The sequence below is a fragment of the Malania oleifera genome, chromosome 9 (assembly GCF_029873635.1).
Source record: "Malania oleifera isolate guangnan ecotype guangnan chromosome 9, ASM2987363v1, whole genome shotgun sequence".
Lineage (NCBI taxonomy): Eukaryota > Viridiplantae > Streptophyta > Magnoliopsida > Santalales > Ximeniaceae > Malania > Malania oleifera.
Window position 1 is genome coordinate 205567 of NC_080425.1, and position 16492 is coordinate 222058.

General features: G+C 38.9%; 1 protein-coding gene across 2 annotated transcripts in view; it reads left to right on the forward strand.

Annotated features, from left to right (window-relative positions):
* LOC131164568 (glutathione S-transferase zeta class-like) overlaps window positions 1–16492 on the forward strand; it is a 140837-nt gene that overhangs the window by 16489 nt on the left and 107856 nt on the right. For both annotated transcript variants that reach the window (XM_058121856.1, XM_058121857.1), the window contains exon 3: window positions 9167–9223. In XM_058121856.1, coding sequence (XP_057977839.1) covers window positions 9167–9223 — 57 coding nt within the window. The remainder of the gene's footprint in view (window positions 1–9166; window positions 9224–16492) is intronic.

Sequence of the window (16492 nt, forward strand, 5' to 3'; positions counted from 1 at the left end):
ACTCGACTAAGCTACCACACTTTGTTTTTTACTTCTCCATGTCACAAGATTCCCACCGAGAAAGGTGCAATCTCCTGAGGTTGATTTTCTATCAACAATTGATCCAGCATAATCAGCATCAGTGTATGCCTCAAGTACCAATCCTCCATTTCTTCTGAACATGATACCTTTCCCTAGTGATCCCTTGAGATACTGTAGTACTCGATGGGCTGCTTGCAAATGAACTTCCTTCGGGTTATGCATAAACTAACTAATCACACTCACTGCATATGCTATATTTGATCGTGTGTGAGACAAATAAATGAGTCTTCCTACCAGGCATTGATACATTTCTCTGTCTACTGTGACATCCTTCTCAGCTTTTCCAAGTTTAAGATTAGAATCCATGGGAGTACTTGCTGGTTTGCATGCTGTCTTGCTAGTTTCCATGAGAAGATCTATGACATACTTCTATTGAGAGATAAAAATTCCCTGCCTAGAGTGAGCAACCTCAATCCCGAGAAAATACTTCAATCTCCCTATCGCTTTAATCTCAAACTCTTTAGCCAAATATTGACTCAAGACCTGTTTCTCCTTAGCATCATCTCTTGTCACCATTATATCATTAACATACACTAGAAGGACTATAACTCCCCCTCAAGGAGAGTGTTTAATGAACAATGTGTGATCCCCTTGACTTTGTTTGTATCCCATAGCCAACATAACTCTTGCAAATCTCCCAAACCATGCTCGTGGTGATTGCTTAAGGCCATACATTGACCTTTTCAATTTACACATAGTGTGAGCAGCCAAATTCTTCCCATATCCCAGTGGAACTTGCATATATCTCTTCCTCTAGTTCCCCATGTAAGAAAGCATTCTTGACATCAAATTGTTGCTACTCCCAACCATAATTAGCTACTAGTGATAATAATACTCTAACCGTGTTCATCTTTGCAACAAGAGCAAAGGTCTCTAAATAATCAATCCCATAGGTTTGAGTATACCCCTTGGCTACCAACCGCGCCTTGTATCTCTCAATCGACCCATCTGCCCTATACTTCATCGTATATACTCACTTACAGCCCACCGATTTCTTTCCTGCTGGTAAATTCTCCAACTCCCAAGTCTTGTTCTTTTCCATCGCCTCCATCTCCATATTCATAGCTTGCCTCCATTTTCCATTCGACAAAGCCTCAGATAATGTGGTAGGAATGGTGATGGTATTTAGGCTTACAAGAAAGGCTCAATGGGATGGTGAAAAATTCTTAAACGACAAAAAATGTGCAAGAGGGTACACTGGTTGCTTTGTGCATTTTCGAGTTCCTTTCCTAGTGGCAATTGGAAGGCCTTGGTCATCACTATCAACATGAGATTTAGTTTCATCTTGCAATGGATGGTTAACAATTGTTACCTCATTCAAACGATCTGAGTTGGACTCTTGGACTTGCATTGGTTCGGGAACAGCAATCTTCCTTCTTGTGAACACCTTGCCAAATATGGTATTTCTTGGAGCAGAATCAGTCTTTTCTTTGGGTTCATTTGGTGTTTCAGGCACAAGTTCAAAAGAACTCTCAGGTACATAGTTGGAACAAGATGAACAAGGAGGTACAGGTATGGGGTTCGAGGTTTTAGACATAGGAATTGATGGCAAATCAAGCAGAAAATCTTCCTTGTCTTCCCTAGTTGAATTCTCCCCCTGAAGAAAAGGATTAGTGAAATAAGACTCTTGTTCATTAAACGTAACATCCATTGAGACATAGAATTTCTTTGACTGAGGGTGGTAACACTTATATCCTTTTTGGGTTGAAGAATATCCCACAAAGACACATTTTAGAGCCCTCGGATCTAATTTCCCCCTGTTGTGACCATGAACATGGACAAATGACACACACCCAAAAATCCTAAGAACAAGGTTGTTTGTAGTGGTTAGGTTTGGGTAGAATGTGGAAAGCATGTCCATAGGACTCTTGAAACCCAAGACTCTTGAAGGCAAACAATTTATCAGATGAGTGACTGTCAGAATTGCTTCCCCCCAAAAAACCTTGGACACTTTTTTTTGAAACAACAAAGCTCTGGTTTTTTCAAGGAGATGGCCATTTTTCCTCTTTGCTACCCCGTTTTGCTGTGGGGTATTGACACAAGACGACTCATGTACTATTCCTTCTGTCTGAAAATATGTGGTAAGAATTTGATTGAAATAGTCCCTGGCATTATCTGACCTAAACCTTTTGATATTGGCCCCAAATTGGTTTTTGATCATGGAATAGAAATTTGGGAACACAATACCAACATCAGACTTATGTTTAAGCAGGAAAATCCAGGTAACACAAGTGCAATCATCAATGAAAGAAACAAACCATCTTGCCCTAGAAACATTAGAAACAGTAGATGGACCCCAAATATCACTGTGAATAAGATAGAAAGGAATTGAGCTTCTTTTGTAACTAATTGGAAAAGGTACACGCTTGTGTTTAGCAAGTTCACATACCTCACACTGAAAGTTTTCAACATCTAAATCCTTAAGCAAGGAAGGAAACAAAACTTTAATAACCCTAAACGATGGATGTCCAGGTCGGCAATGATGAAGTAAAAGTTTTTCTTTATTGGATAAGACAAACTCTGACATAAAGGAAGAAGATAATCTGTCCTTGGTCATGTGCAATTGACTTGGTGTTTCAAGATAGTAGAGGCTATTCCTTTCCTTAGCACGTCCAATCATCTTCCCCGAATCCTTGTCCTGAAATATACAATTACTACTGTCAAAAATCACATTACAACATAAATCTTGAGTGAGTGTATGTATGGAGACCAGATTTGTGGACAATTTAGGAACATGAAGGGCATTTTTCAAAGTTACCGATGGTCTTATTTTCACATCCCCAAAACCAGCTACAGTGGTCAAGGATCCATCTGCTGTGGCTATTTTCCTATTGCTTGGGCATGGAGTATAGGCTGAAAAAATATTGGATAAATAGGTCATATGATCGGTTGCTCCTGAGTCCATGACCCAGGAGTTGGTAAAGGTTTTATTTGAGACATTTAATCCAATAGAAGATGGAAGCTCACCCGAATATGCCAAAGAACAAGTACCTAGAGATCGTTCAGGTTTTCCAAGACTGTTGATAAGTGATCTTAGCCACTCAATCTTTTCTTGGTTGAAACTACTTAGCTCCTGCGATGTCGATTCACCTTGTGGCCCTGCAGCAATGTGGACTTGTCCATTGTTCCGTGGTTGTCCTCCTTTTTGCCCCCATTCTCGACTTGGAGGCTTTCCATGAAGTTTCTAGCATTTTTCACGGGTGTGATGAGACTTTATGCAGTAAGTGCACCATAATCCGTCACGATTTTGGGTTTTGGGCTGGCCACCTTTTTCTCCTTCAAGTGTTGCTCCTCTCTCCATGTTTGTGGCTGATTTATTGTTACCACTAGCCACCATAGCCGAACTATTAGTGATTTGTGGTTCAAGCATCAACCCTCTTCTACTTTCTTCACTTCGGATTATAGCCACTACTTCGTTAAAGCTTGGAACCTCCAGCTTCCCAAGAATCTGTATCCTCACTTGATCAAATTTTGGATTAAGTCTAACCAGAAAATCATACACCCGATCTTGTTCAATAAAGGCCTTTAGAACCGCTGCATCATCGGAACATTTTGTTTTTGTCACCCGGTAGTGATCCAATTCTTGCCACTAGGATTTCAGTTGATTTGCATATTCAGTGACTGTTTTATTCCCTTGTTTTGCAGCCATAGTTTTTACCTTGACCTTGTACACTTGTGCCGGATCAATAGCTTTGGAATAGGTTTGCTGAATCGCATCCCAGATGTCCTCTATAGTAGCCAAAAACATGCATGTCTCACTTATTTTTGGAATCATGGAATTCCACAACCACGCCATGATCAAAGAGTCTTCTTCATCCCATGCTTCAAACTTAGGATCCCCTGGTTTAGGACCTGTGCCCATGAGATGGCTAATCTTTCCCTTGCCTTTCAACACTGTGCGAATGAGTTGAGACCAAGGTAGTTCTTTCCATCTAACTTGTAGGAGGCATGAATATTTTGCAATTCTCCTGCTTGTTGGGGTCGGATTACCTCTTCTGATTGGGCTGTACTAGTAGTCTCCACGATTTCCGACATCTTGAAGGCTTGAACAATCAGCTAATCAATGATGATGTCAGCCTGAAATAGAAATGATGATGACGACTGGGCAAAAGTGAAACCCACAGAAGAGAAAAATTGGCAATGAAGGCAAACAGAAGTTTTTAAGGCTATGACGAAACAAGCCCTGTTTGGCAGAAACAGAGGTTTGCAATGACGGGAAGAAACCAACAATGAAGGCCGGAAGTATTAGCGATGAAGGCTGAAAATTGAAACCCTAAGGAGCCTAATTTGGCTCTGATCGAAAATTGAAAAGAGTTATATATTGATCTGAACATTACATGTGAATATATACAACGATCCTAGCATTCCTAAAAAGTAAATTAATAAAACAAATCCCATGATTTATGGGACACCCTAATAGAATAGGAAACTTAGCTGTATAGGCCTAATTCTAAGGATACAATTTGTTATTAAAAAAATATCCTAAAATAACTAACTAATTATACACGGTTTTCCCACACCATCTCATTTACTCGCCTATGAAGCTATGTTTCTCAGGTTGAACTCTTTGTAGCAGCCTTGATTTGGCTAGTGCTTTGTTTTTTGACGACCTACATTGACTTTGGTTTTTTTAGCCCACCTATATTGGGCCTTAAAGTGACTAGTGCAGCCTTATCCAGTTAAAGAAATTTGCATGTCTCCCTGCCACCTTTGCTATGGGATTGGGATTCCCATAAGCTAAAAGTCCTCCCCAATTCATGTGATTACACATGATTGCCTTTCCTAAGTCCATCCTCGTTACCAGAGTTCCTTTTGTAACCTCGGCGAAGGAGAGATTTGGCCTAAGTCTCTAGAAAACACCTCTTTCTCTCTATTCTCCTTTGACGCAAAATTCAGTGAGCCACAATTGGAGCATCTCCAACTACCAAGGTTGGTTTTCCAAGGTTTGTTTATGGGCAATAAAAGTTCCAACGAATCAGCAGGAAAGGCCCTCTAGTTGTTTTTCTGAACTCCTTTCAGGATTCCAATTGCTTGTATTTTGCCTTTGTTCTTCTTCATCAAACAAAAAAAAAAAAATGCTTCTGAACATTTCTTAGAATCTTAAGACTTACTTTGTTGCTTGTTTTGCTGAAAGTAAGCTCTCTTTGGCCTCCATTGGTCCCATTATTGGCTTCGCAAATTACCCCATTCAACCTTAAAGCCCACACTAGCTCCCCTTTCTCCATCTCTACAAAAGAAATTTGTTTCCCTGCAAATTCCTTGATATGATACGATGAGGATTTGAATTGGTTTATTAAAACTACCTTTCTTTCAACTTTGAATGTTGCATAGCATCCCATCCTTTTTGTGAGAGTGTGTAAGACAACTAGGGTTCCAACTAGGCAGGAAAACAGAAAAGAAAGAGTTGGAATGGGGTATAGGTGCTGTGTGAGATTGGATGAGAATCGAAGGTAATAATTGATGGTGTATAGCGGTCGCGAGTGTTGCATGACAAGCTTCAGAAGGAGGAAAGAGGGGAAAAGTGAGACCTTAGAGTTCAATTCTAGGAGGACGAACAAATTTTGGTGATTGATGAAGGGTCTGAAGATGCGCTATGAAAGAAAGGTGCATGAAAGTTGAAGATGGAATTTATGATGCTCTATTGTTCAAATTTAGGAGGATGAGATTCTGATGGTCGACAATTGATTTCCGGTGATGTATTGGTCTTCAATGGATTTCTGACGATGGGAAATGGATGAGATCGTGTGCAATAGGCGATAATGGCAGAAGGGCGATTGAGAATCTATTTGAATTGGTTTCTATGGATGGAGCAGTTTGAGGGGTAGGCTCGAGGTGATGGAACTAGAAGATGGGAGGAGGGGGAGTCCCTATGCTCGCACACTCTAGAGTGGAGGTGCCAAAGAGAGTTCATTGCCAATGGTCATCCACATTGACAGTCATCATCTTAAATACCCATGAAATTGTCGAAATTTCCATCAAAATTTCTAGTTCCCATCACCCTTGAAATCAAAATGGCAGTTGATTTCCATCTTATTTTAATTCTGTCAAAATTTCTTCGAATCATCCTAAATTTATCGAAATCTATAAATCTTAGCGAAACTTGTTAAAATTTTAACTATAGAATGAAATTTCCTCAGAATTCAAATGAGACATTTAGGTGTGAAATGAAAATTTTCTCATAATTTGATTTACTTTTTAATAAAAAAAAAAGATTATTACAAGGCTTTTTGAAATTATATGAAAAAATAAACTTACAACAACATTTTATTTAACCGTTTACATCTAATTATATTATTTGTATAATAAATAATATTTAAATAATTTATGAATTTCATTTGTATTAACTGAATATGTTAAATGCACATTATCTTGCAAAATTGTTTGATACACATATTATATTACAACTTTTCCTCCTCATACACAACATAGATGCATTTAACTTGTAATATGTTAGTTCTTGAACATAGTTTATGCCTATTAACCATTTCCTAAGTTTCATAAAAGAATTCCATGCTTTAGTATTGATTTTTGTTATTTTTTCAAATTGAAATTGAAATTGACATCGAAATCAAAATTTCTGTTGAATTTTTTTGTACTTTTGGAGATTCGAAATTTGAGTTGAAATCGAAATTTAAGACCTTCTTGACAGTTGCTATCCATAATTACGTGATTACGTAATTATGTACATAGATACTTGAATTAGAGAATTAATGGCATAATTGTAGTTTAGTTTCAAATGAAAGTAGTCAATATCATAAATGTTGCAATGCCTCAGTATTTATTACTAGTCAGAATTGAACCATGATGGAATTTTGGTCTATACAATTATGTACATGTTTGAGCCAAATTGTATAATTACATAATTGCATAGATCAATATTCGAATTATAGTATTACTTACATAATTATGTAATTTAGTTTCAAATGAAGTACTAGATGTTGATTAGATGGATGAAGGTGGGTAAGTGTTTGGAGTTATGGTTGGGATAGAATGGGAAGAAATTTTTAGTTTGTTTTTTTGGGCGTAAAAAAGGCGATGCGCGGCGAAGCTTTATGAGTGATTTCTGTCAGATAGCTGAGGAGTTTCATGAGGAATCTGGGAGTGTAGATGCAGATAACTCGTCATGTCGTAAGTCATCAAGTCAGGTGGTGCTGGAAGGTAAAAATGTAAAGGTGATGTCTGCGTAGTCAAGTTTACCTAGAAAGCAGGGTCTGAAAGTTAGGAAACAAGAGTTGTGTTGTTGGTGTGGAGATGTGCTGCGCATGAATGAATCTGGGGCCATTGCAAATCGGTTAGATCCGATCAACTAGAGTGGAATGGAAGCTAGGATTTTGGATGGAGCAATGACGATCACAGACATGGCTAGCGTTGCATTTGGGGAGGAGGCTGCAAAGAGGGTTGGGCCGCGCTGCATGCTTCTTATTTTGGACTTGGCCCAAATAATTGAAGGGCGTATTTCTTTTTTGGGGCCAATTATTTGATTAGGCCCAGTGTTTAGGAAAGGATGATTTGGGCTTTATTTTGGATTCGAAGGGAGGCTCTCCTAGTATGGGCTTCTCGAATAAGGGTCTTGGTGGTAATTTGACCGATGATTCAGAAATTGGGGACCTCAGCACATGTTGATTCTGGATAATGGGCCCCAAAATGTTGCTTCTATTTCTTAGAAGACTAGTACGGGGATGGATGAAATTACAGCCTCTATCATTTCCTTGTTGAAATAATAGGGCCTGATGATTTTTTTGGTTGTTTCTAGTATTCTTTTTTATTTTGTCATTTTTTTTCATATTTCTGGGGTAACCCAGAATTTTGAAAGTAGATGCTTTACTCTCTTCTTCTTGCACATTCCTATTCTATCAATAAAACTCTTTTGTTATAAAAAAAAGAAAAAAAGAAAACCGATCAAGAGTTAGAGGAAGCTTAGGATAACCGCAGATTAGATTCAAATCAAGATTTTGGTAATAAAATTGTGTCTAGTTCTGAAGATGTATTAGAAGGTGGTGTGAAAAAGAGTAAAAAAGAAGAAGCGGGGTTAGGGGAGAAATTTGATGATTGTTGCCTTTATACTTGTAAATCTGAAAGTAACTAGGTTTATGCTTGTTGAAGGGCTACTTGTTTGGGTGCTTGAATGAAGAATATCTTTGAAGATGAGAAAGAAAATTTTGGTGAGTCAGCGACATAGATGCTAAGGAGAGATTCTAAAGGAGAGTTCAGTATCGGGGAAGTTTCTCATGCTACGAAGAATGCTGGATTTAGTAATGAGTAGAAAAGGAAGGTGGTAAAGAAATGAGGGAACTTTTTAGATTCAGATAGTGACGATATCAGTGATTTTGATTGTGGTGGGGGTGTTGTTGGATGAGATTTGAGAATAATATGGGTACGTTTCTTATACCTGAGAAGAAATAGGAGATTTATCATATGTCCATCCACCCCTGTTGGAACGTTTGGAGGGAGTTTCTATTTTTGATAATGATGGGGTGGTGAACAAGTTAAGTGCAGGGATGAATCCTGCCAACACCAATGGAGGGGATTCCAAAGGAGGACTTAGAAGCTTAAAATCTTCTAGGTAAAATGGATTTAAATTTGAGTGATATTGAAGGAAATGAGGTGAGTTTGGATTGTGGCCAAACGAAAGATGAAGGGTCAAAGGGAATTAGCGAATTTGAAGAGTTTGGTTCATTATGATGGAAAGGGTTTGAAAAGGGTGTTCCTTGGTTAATTTTGTCTAACTTTATTTTGGGTTCTTATGCTTTTTTTTTTTTCCTTTTCCTTTGATGTGCGTTTTCATATGGCAGATTCCTTGTCCCCACACGTTGTACCTTCTCTTTTTTCTATCTATATACCTTCTTTTGTTATTAAAAAAAATTCTTTTTTTTTTTTTTTTTGCATACCACTTGACCATAAAATATGTATTTAATTTACATATTTTTCTTGGTTGAGTTATTTCTTGATTGGTCAAATTATGGTATGAACACAAACAAAAGGAAAAATCACTTATGTTTCAATGCTTGGATTTTACTTGTTCTCTGCTAGGATTTTGATTTTATTTTTATTGATATTTATTAAATATTTTTTTTAAAAATTGAAGGGTTGGAGTATGAGTACAATGCAGTGAACTTGGTGAAAGGAGAGCATTTAACTGCTGGTCAGATATCTTCTTCCCTTGCATTTTGCTCCATATTTTTAGCTTCATGTGCGGATTTAAATACTCCTGGCTTATTATGAACAGGCCTTCATGTGCAGATATAAATAATCATGGTTTATTATGAAAATGCATCTGTACAATACATTCATTAAATGCATATTTTTGCATGTCTAACAATAGTTTGACTGATCACGGGTTTGATGATTTAAATGTGATAGACTTTGTGAGTAACCAAATGGGACCTTTCTATGTGTGATGTGGTCCAATACGTGTGTGCATATGCTCATGCAAACAAAATGACTGATTACTGATGGCTACATTTTGGAAGCAAGTATGCGTGGGACCTCTAAGAAGCTGACTCTTGAATTTCGATATCAATTTTGTGCTTATTTACATTGCTTAATAGAGGAAAACTTCCCTTATGGGTGGATGTTCAAGTGAATTACCAAAATACCCTCTGTTATTGTAAAACAACATTTAACATGAGTCATTTAGCAATTCACTATCATAACCACTCACTTAACATCCCTAATGATTTGATCAATTGCCAAGTGTCCTCTCAATAAGTCCCAAATTAAAATAAATTATAACTTTTTTTTTTGAAAGACATCTTATTTCAATATTTTTTTTGATAAATAAAGAAATTTATTTTAAAATGAGGAAACTATTATGACAAGAAATAGGAAGAGAAAAAGGATGGTAAGATGTTTGCCGAAAACAAAAGAGAAGGAGCAGAATAATAACTGCAGAAAACAAAGATTACATATTAGCTCGGGAGGTCTGCAAGTCTAAAATGGAGGTAGGGCTGGGTCTTGGAAAAATTTGGTGTCTAAAAGCATCACTCTCCTAGCTAAATGGTTATGGAGTTTTCCCTTAGAAGATCATTTCCTTTGGCATAAAGTGATTAGAAGTAAGCATGGGTTGCGGCAGAATGGGTGGGATACCACTGCTAGTTTGCAATGTTCTTTGGAGAGTCCATGGAGATCTATTTCTCAAATTTATCCCTTATGCACTCCTCACATTAATTTTATGTTGGGGAGTGGTTCTCAGATTCGTTTTTAGAAAGATCTGTGGTTGGGAATGATCTTTTGTCCACATCTTACCCTTGTATCTTTCGATTCATCTCAAGGCAAGATAGTCCGATTTCTTTGTTTGTGGTTGATTCGTTCAGCCCACTGGTTTCTTGGAACTTTCATTTCAGAAGATCTCTAAATGATAGAGAGTTTACAGAACTGTCCCCCTTGTTGTCATTATTGAATAATTGTCATCTTTCTTCAGCTAGGAACACTTGGTGTTTGGTTTTGAATCATTTGGGGCTTTATACTTGTAAATATGTCTTTGACTTTTTGACCCGTTCCGACTCTTGTTTTTCTTTATTGTCATGTATTTGGAAGGCCAAAGCTCCCTTAAAAGATTAAGACCTTCATTTGGCTGATTGTGCTTAATAGAATCAATACTAATAATCTGTTGCAAATTAGGAGAACCTTGAAGGCCTTATCTCCAAATGTTTGTTTGCTTTGTTACTCGGATTCTGAGTCGACTCCTCATTTGTTCTTACATTTTGATTTTTTTTTGGAGCATCTGGAATATATTATTTGGTACATTGGGGGAAGCTTGGGTTTTTCTGGTGTTGGTGGAAGGAATGTTGGCTGTTTCTTTTGAGGGTTTTGTAAGAAGGAAGGATAGGGCTGCTCTTTGGAAATGTGGAATATTTGCAGTGTTGTGGGGTTTATGGTTGGAGCGCAATGCATGGATTTTTTTTTTAGGGAAAAAATTGTGTAGGCAGTTGGTTTGGGAAAATATTCATTACCTCGCCTTTCCCAATTTGTCTCTGGAGCTATCTCATTCTACCTTTTGTAAATTCTTTATCTATTAATGATTTCTTATTTTGTTATTAAAAAAAAAAATTCATTATGTGGCCTCTTTATGGTGCATTGGTTTTGGATGCTTAGCAAGCTTTTCAGAAATTTAGCAAGAGTGGAGGAATTTTTCGCTTTGATATCTCAATGTATTTATTTTTTTGTGCTTTTTAGTTTCTTTTTCTATATTTTTCTAGAATTTTTGCTGGAGATGTTTCATTCTCCTCTAAAAGGGAGTCTAGGGTCAATGGTAAAGTTGTTGCTATGTGACCTAAAAGGGAGTCTAGGTTCAATGGTAAAGTTGTTGCTATGTGACTTGGAGGTCACATGATGTCATGGTCTCACATTCGATGTGTTCTAGGGAGATCTTGAGCTTATAAGGAGGGGCTCCAACTAAGTGAGGCGCCTTTTATAGGACAAACCTGTGAGATCAGTGGGCCAAAGCGGATAATATCTTATCAGAGTCCGGCCTAGGACCATTTTACATTTGGTATCAAAGCCACCCTAGAGGGACTATCATGTGAGTGGATCCACCCTAGGGGCACTATCATGTGAGTGGATCTGCCCTGAGGGAACCAAACATCTTTCATAAACATGTACAATAGAGTTATCAACCCAAGACATCTCATAAGGCTCCAGGCGTGGCTCCGGATGAAGTTGAATTTGAGCGGCTCCATTTTTTTGAAACCACATTCATTGGACATCTTCCATCAATAATGATTTTGCAATCCTTTTTGCTGCGTTTGAGAAAGGTGTTGAAAAGCTTGAAATTGCACCCAAAGTTTGGCAAATGACATTCCCTTTTCCTATAATTTATCACCATGTTGCTGAATTATGCGTATACATATGCTGCAGCTATATAGCACAACCCTCATAACACAATTTTCCACGAGACTTACTCCCAATTTCTCAAAAACTATCTTTAATCTACCTTGATATTGATTGTCCTGCTGAAATGAAAGAAATTCATGAAGAAAACTCACAAATTAGTGTGGGAAAAAAACCTGATTTTTTATGCTGGCAGTGACAATTTCTAGCCAAATTATCGTGCTTGCTTGCAATGTAGTGTCTCTACAATTAAAATATCTTCTTGTAGCTCAAAATATCACAAAGAAAATCCAAAAAATCGTGGCTGAGCAAACTCTCATGAAATTGGAACCAGGAAAAGACTCAGGCAGAATCCCACTCGCAGGTTGCTGGCATGTGGGGTGTGTGAGCCACCAGCAGCGATTTTCCAGCGATGATTTTTGGGGCGAATGGCGATCAGGGGATGAGGAGTATAGTGGTGTTGGTGGTGCGATGAGAAACTCACTGGATATTAAGGTTTTTGAAGTGTTGACGGCTGGAGATGTTTTGGCTAGCGTGTGGAATGACCTCCGGTGATCGGACAATGATGAAAATTTGAGGGTGAGGGGTTTGGGGGGTTCTGTTTTCAATGGGATGGGTGGTGTTGCAAGAAGGGGTCTGGAAGGTGGTTTTTTCGAAAAATGGGACACGACTGGAATTTCTGAAGAAGTTCAGAAACTGCGGAACTGCATTTTGGGGGAATTATTTATTTATTTATTTATTTATTTTATAATAAAAAAACTGAAATTCAGAGAGAGAGAGAGAGTTAAAAAACTGAAGGAGAGAAAAGAAGAAGATGGGAGGTTGGAGGAGTTGCTGGACAGAAACTGCCAAGAGATAGCACAGAATTCAGAAATGAGAGAGAGTTGAGAGAGTTATGAGAGAGAATTGAAGAGAAGAAGAAGAAGAGAACGAGAAGAGAAACAGAGATGAAGCAAGAGGGCAGACTGTTTGTTTGTGCAAAGTAGGATTCTGGTGGGGATAGCTAGTAAGACTGAGAAGATCATGTGAGATCTCTCTTGGTCGGGGTTTGGAGATAAGAGAGATCATCTTGCTAGTTTTTGGGAGACTGTTTGAAGGTCTAGGTCGGAGGGGTGTTTGGGTCTTGGGAAATTGGTGTCTAAAAAGATTGGTATTTTGGCTAAATGCTTATGGTGGTTTCCCTTAAGAGGAGTCCTCTCTCTGGCATAGAGCAATTAAAGTAATTTGGATCACATGTGAATGGCTGGATCCTGGATGCTAAGTTAGGAATTAAATGTTTTTTAGAAATCTCGTGGAGGTGTATTTCTTAGATCCACCCTCTCTTTGTTCCTCACACTAAGCTTGCCTTGGGTCATGGTTCTCACATTTGTTTTTGGGAAGACATTTGGGCGGGTAATGCTGCTTTATTGTATTCTTTTCCTTGTCTTTATTGTTTGAGTTCAGGTCATAATGAGGTTTTCCTTCTTTTTGATCTCTGAAGGTCATTCGTTTTCCTGGGAATGTAGAACTCTTAATGATAGAGAGGTGGAGGAGTTGTCTTCCTTGTTGATGCTATTGGGGACTTGGTAACCTTCCTTTGGGGTGGATAGACGTTCTTGGTCTCTCTTCAAGGCCTTATTCTTGCAAATCTTTTTGTGACTACTTGATTGATGCTTATATTTCCTTTCCGCTCCATAGAATTATTTTTGATGCCAAAGTTCCCTCAAAGATCAAGGTTTTAATTTGGCTGGTAATTTTTAGTATAGTTAACACCAACAATCTGTTCCAGAGTAGGAGACCTTCAAAGGCACTTTCTCCCAACGTGTGTGCGTTTTTTTTTTTGGTCTTGATAGTCTTGAAACAATGTCTCATTTGTTTTTGCATTTCCCATTTTCTTGGAATATTTGGAGTAAGCTTTTTAGTCTTTTGGGAGAAAATTGGGTTTCTCGGAATTGGGGGAGGATTTGCTGGTCACGTTTTTCTGGTTCTAATAAAAGGATGGATGCTCATGATTTGTGGATGTGTGTGGTTTTCTCAATTCTGTGGGGTTAATGGACTGAATGAAATGCTCGTATATTTTTTGGGGGAAAAGCTGAATGTGTCTTTGTTATGGGAGAAGATTCATTATTTGGCCTCATTTGGTGTGCTTTTGCTGGTTGTTTTCGAGGTGTGGGGTTTTCTAATATGCAACGGGATTGGTTGGCATTGTTAGTTTGATTGTTTTGATTGTTTTTATTTTATTTTTATTTTCTAATTTTTATTTTTTTTGTTGTGGATGATTTCTTGTTCTTCTTCTTGTACATTCTTCTTTTCTCTAATAAATTCATCTTCTTTTGCTACAGAAAAGCGGGGTTCCCAAGTTCTTAAAATTTATGGCATCTCGTTCTGACTAAGTACTCCAAAAGGTAGCCATGGTCACACACTGCCACAAAGCCTTTCTCTCCCTACCTTTTCCAAACCCCTTAAATGTCAAAGAGCCTAAGGTCTCCATGGACGAAGGGTGCAGTCAATTATCTTTAAAAATTCCACGCAGTTTTTTCCAAAGGGACCAAGAGAAGTGGCAATGTGAGAACAAGTGGGAGCAAGTCTCTCCACTCTTGAAGCAAAGGTCAAACACATTAGGTGATGGAGCCTTGTAAGGGCCACAAACTGGAGCAAGCTAGTAATAATCATTTTTCCCGAGATTGCTGTCCACTAAAGGGCCTTAACCTTGAAGGGAACTTTAGTTTTCCGAATCAGGGGTTCAGCTGTGCGAAGGCCCAAATTGATATTATTTGGATTTTGGGATTTTGTGTATAGTTCTATTAGGTTTTGAAACCGTTATTTTGAGAAAAATTGCTTGTTCAAAAAGTGTTTTGGTTCTGTGTTTTGAGGAAAAAACATAAATATCTGTAAGGAAGAGTGGCCATTGAAACAATTTTGCTGGAATATTTTAGAAGAAGGTCCAGGAATTCAAGTTGCTAGTTGGCTTCAAGGGAGAAGATGCTATCACCTCAATTTTAGGGGAGAATTTCAGCCGAATATCTTGATTTTAAATTTAAATATAACTGGGCTGCTATGTGGGCTTGAAATGGAATAGAGTGGGCCTAGTGCTGAGCCTAATGCTTTCCTAAATGTGGGTGGACAGATTGGGCCTTTTGGGGGGGTATGGTCGAAGAGACTAGAGCTTGTAGCTTGCATGGTTCAAAGTGAGACCAGCCTACCAAGTCCATGATAAGTGTAGAAGGAGCGGCTGAAATGCATCTGGGTTGCAAATTTGAGTTGCAGTCAGCTGAGGATCTCATCAAACTCATATGGAGGTAGATCTATTGTAGAATACTATAGGGGTAGAGAAGGGAGAGGCAGCAGCTCATCATAATCTGGGTGGCCGTGCAACACTGAGAATTGAAGATCCGAAGTGTATTGAGGAAGCCTCTCATACTAATGCTGTACTGAAGATGGTGGAAATCAGTAAATGCGAGGGACCAGAGTCTTGCTCCAAGTTTTGCGGGGGCAAAGAGGTTGATTTAACTGTGGAGTGGGGATGTGAGAGTTGGGATCGTTGATTTGGTGGAAGGTGGGATCAATGGTGCAAAGGAATTCTTTTTTTTTTTGGGGGGGGGGGGGGGGGTGGGTGTGGGTCAATTGGGGAGATAGCTGAGAAAGGGAAGGCTGTGGCGAAGGTGGACATTGCGGAATGTTCTTCTCTATTTGATTCTTTTGGAGATGAGAGGAGGAGATCAATCGCATATGTTAATTGGAGAGAAGGTTATTGCCGGAACAATTGATGGCAGATAATGGTTTCAGTGATGATTTTGATTCCCATGAATTCATGAAGAATAATGCAGCTCCTAGCTTGGGTTCAGTGGATTCTTTTTAATAGGGGGGGGGGGGGGGGGGGGGGGGGGGGGGGGGGGGGGGGGGGGGGGGGGGGGGGACTATTTATATTTGGACAGCAGGAGAGTTGAACTCTGGGTATGGGGAGGTTTTCTGGGAATGCTCAGGCTGATGTTGCTATTTGAAGGCACCGGCAGACCATCTGGATGCTGCTGCAGTTATTTTAGGGGATTTTGGGCTATTATCCCGTAAAATGATGCTTCATCCTATACCGTGCATAATGTCTTCAGTTCTGGTGATGCATTGGGGTTTCCTGCTTTGAATTCTGTTGAGGCAGATCTGGGGGCTTCTAAGCTCTTTAAAGGTATCCTTCTCATTCCAGAAAATCTGTCGAATTTATCAAATATAACTTTGTGCTAGATGTAGGAGGCTAATGAGGGAGAAATTATATCTGTTAGTCCTTTGTGGGGTGAGAGAGATGACCAAGATCCTCATAGTCCTCTTAGGGGGTGGGTAGGAAGAAAAAGAGACTTCAAAAATATTGTTGAGTTGGAATGTTGGATGGCTAGGCGAATTTAAGAAGGTGGTTTTAATTAGAAAGATAGTGTCTAGACACTCCAGTAAGATTGTTTTTGCAGGAAAGAAAGCTTCAATGTGTGAACTTTTTTCGGAGGGGGGGGGAGGGGGGGGGGGACATTGGGGATATTCAGATGGGTAGAGGTATGGTTGGGCATTTCTTTCTTCCTAGGGGCCGGAGGGGGTATTTTAATTGTGGGACAATGGTTTG